Source organism: Octopus bimaculoides, chromosome 5 (assembly GCF_001194135.2).
Source record: "Octopus bimaculoides isolate UCB-OBI-ISO-001 chromosome 5, ASM119413v2, whole genome shotgun sequence".
Classification (NCBI taxonomy): domain Eukaryota; kingdom Metazoa; phylum Mollusca; class Cephalopoda; order Octopoda; family Octopodidae; genus Octopus; species Octopus bimaculoides.
In genome coordinates, this window is record NC_068985.1 from 9,750,332 (window position 1) to 9,753,624 (window position 3,293).

Sequence of the window (3,293 nt, forward strand, 5' to 3'; positions counted from 1 at the left end):
CCTACTCATTCTATTAACATTTATATATACATACACACACACATATATATTTATATATACATACATATTTATTTATACAGACATATATAACATATATGTAGTTTTCTAGTCAACATTCTGCCATGGGTTAGCTCTCAAAGTAAGTTGGTCAGCTCTGGGACAGACCCTTACATTTTATTTATATTTTTGGTTTTCTTTTTTAGGAATATATAAAAAAAAAAAAAATTCTTGTAACTAAATCTAAAACAATCACTCTATGTGCAAATAACATTTCATACATACACTATTATTGGGAAATGTGCCAAAGAGAATTTTAAAAAAAAAACAAATCATGGTTTTGAAATTTTTCATTAAATAATTTTTTTTAATATTCTTTTTTTAAGATTTTATTTTATATATTTATTTATTTATTTCAATTTTTTTAAACATTTTTTTCCATATTTTGTTTTTTTTACATTCACTCTGCTTTTGTTGTTTCTACACTAACAATATAGCTGTTTGTAGCTTTGCTCAAGACTTCTATGATACAAACTTGCTGTTTTTAAAGAAATCTAAATTTGAATCTTTCATCAGAATTTCCTGTTAATTTAAGTTCTAAACACCAGCTTGATAAGGACAGAGTTATTTTGCTAAATTCTTCATTATTTTCAAAATTATTTAAAACAAGGACAGTGTACTTCAACAGAAATGATTGTTACAAAAGTAACAAATGATTGTTACTGTTTGGTTGGCTCAAAGAGTCACAGTATATTTCTTAGACTTGTCACATCACCTAGCACTGCATTCTTAGCACCACATACTCCTGGTAAATAAATTCCATTTGATAAGGCCCACAAAAAGAACCCTATCACTACTGAAATTCTTAAATTTAAATAGGAGAAACACAAGAGGAAAATTCTGATTTTTCAGATCAAGTTGCTTGTTTGAGAAAGAAAAATGCTTGAAAGATTTCATATAAAAATGTTAAAATCTTCTTCATATCATGGCAAACAAACTTTTCCAAATTTACCAACTTCAGAGAATAAATTTTGGTGAAGTTAGTTACCATTTACCACTAGTTTCTTTGGATTTTATTTTCATTTTTTTTTTTTTTTCATTTTATATAAATACTGACGAATTCTTCAAGGCCACTTTAAGTCAATATACTTTGTAAACAATACATGAAGCTAACGTTTTAAAAAATAGAAAAAAATAACAAAACAATCTACTCCATAAAATGATTGATTAAATCATTGGATCATCATCAACATCATCATCATCATCATCACCATCGTCGTCATTGTCAATATATATGTATATATATTTTTTTTTCATGCAAGCATAGTGGGTTGGATAGATATGCAATACAACATATTGTCATTTTATTTCTAGTGATTTAAACAGTTTAAAAATTTTTCTCAATAAATACTAATTATTTATCAGTTACTTTTTAGCTGGAAAATATTCTGCCTGTTACTTCTCAGGCTTTCTCTCTGTCCATCTTGGATTTATTATTTTTTAATTTTTTTTTATATAATTCTTATATCAAATTACAATAATACATGAGAATTTATTTAATTCATAATAACTTATATAATTAACGATGGCTGGGTGTAAAAATTTTATATCGCAATTTATATAATTTGCAATATCTTATATAATAGCAGATTATATAATCTTTAATAAAAAAATTATATTATTAACAATAACAATTTGTATAATTCACAATAAATTATATAATACATAAAAATAAAGTTATATAACTGAAAAATAAAATAAAACCATAAATTCATAATAATAATAATTCCTGATTGCAGTTTCCATGTGGAATGGTAAAAGTAGAAAGAAAAAAAAAGAAAGAAAAAAGCCAAAAGATAACGAAAAGACAAATAAAATGAAATTCGGTTTTACAAGAATAGATCCGCTCTCTTTTGTCAGAGAATGTGGAATGAAATGAAAGCATCATATATTTTTTGATGAGAGATATGCAATGTTATCTTTCTATGGCCAATTTCCTGATTGGTTAAACAATGTCTTCACCTCATTAACAAAAAAAAAAACAAAAAAAAAAATCAATGTCCGCACTTTGTTAGTCTAAAAGATCAGGTGACCACCATCCGCTCTTCACATCTCCACATGTAATTGTTGGTAACACTGCCATGCTCATGTTTTTCTGTTTAATTTTAATCCTTTTCTCTTATTCTCCCATCGAAGTCAAACCTCCACTGACTTCATTTTCAAATCCTTTCACAGCAACTCTCTGGAATTCTTCCATCACCAAGTCGTAGTCTTCTTTATCACTGAAGAAAATAAATACATAAGCATATATAAATAAATATATCATCGTCAGTATCCTTATCATCATCATCATCATCATCTAATGTCCATGTTGCATGCTGGGATGGGTTGAATGGTATGGCAGGACACTGTCTGTCACACTGAATCTCCCCGAGAATATGTTAAGGGTACACGTGTCTGTGGAGTTCTCAGCCACTTGCATGTTAATTTCACAAGCAGGCTGTTCCGTTGATCAGATCAACCGGAACCCTCGACGTCGTAACTGATGGTGTGCCATGATGTATGTATGTATGTATATGTATGTATGTATATATATATATATATATAGATATATATATATATATAATAATAAGGGTGATAAATTGGATATTAATTTAATTAACACCGATTCAAAACCAGTGACCTAGCATAAAGAAAATTCTGACAATTCAGAAAAATTATATCACATACATGTGAAAAGGGATGACCACTAAGTGGACATCCTTTATGCTAGAAATTAACCATCAACGGTCAAATCACAAAAGAAAAGAATGTTCTCCAGGGAACCACTTAATGGTCATCCCTTCTTACATATATATATATATATATATATATATATGGATAAATAGATGCATACATGATAATCTGTACCACTCATACATATGTGTGGATTCATCCAATACATTTGAATAAATAGACATACTGGAATGTTTGCTAGCTGGTGTCTGTCGATTTTATATCCTCTCCACTTTCTTATTTGCTGTATATATATGTGTGTGTGTGTGTATGTGTGTGTGTGTGTGTGTGTGTGTGCGTGTGTGTGTGTGTGTTATAATTTAGAACAAACAGTAAAAGATTGTCATTATAGTACTCGGAGTTTCGAATGTCGGAGCGAAGAGCTACGATACATTCTCGTCAGCTACTATGAAAAACTGTTGAATAAAAGAGAAGTTACTCTAATAGGTAGAAAAAAGAAAAAAAAAACATAAAAAATACACGCAACCATATTCTGTTGCCATTAATAGCCGACGAAAATG

General features: G+C 28.7%; 1 protein-coding gene across 2 annotated transcripts in view; it reads right to left on the reverse strand.

Annotated features, from left to right (window-relative positions):
- Window positions 1-335: 335 nt before the first annotated feature.
- The window catches only part of LOC106879057 (beta-arrestin-1), a 63,714-nt gene continuing 60,756 nt past the window's right edge, over window positions 336-3,293 (reverse strand). For both annotated transcript variants that reach the window (XM_052968136.1, XM_014928485.2), the window contains exon 13: window positions 336-2,279. In XM_052968136.1, the coding sequence (XP_052824096.1) occupies window positions 2,177-2,279 (103 nt within the window). In that variant the 3' untranslated portion in view covers window positions 336-2,176. The remainder of the gene's footprint in view (window positions 2,280-3,293) is intronic.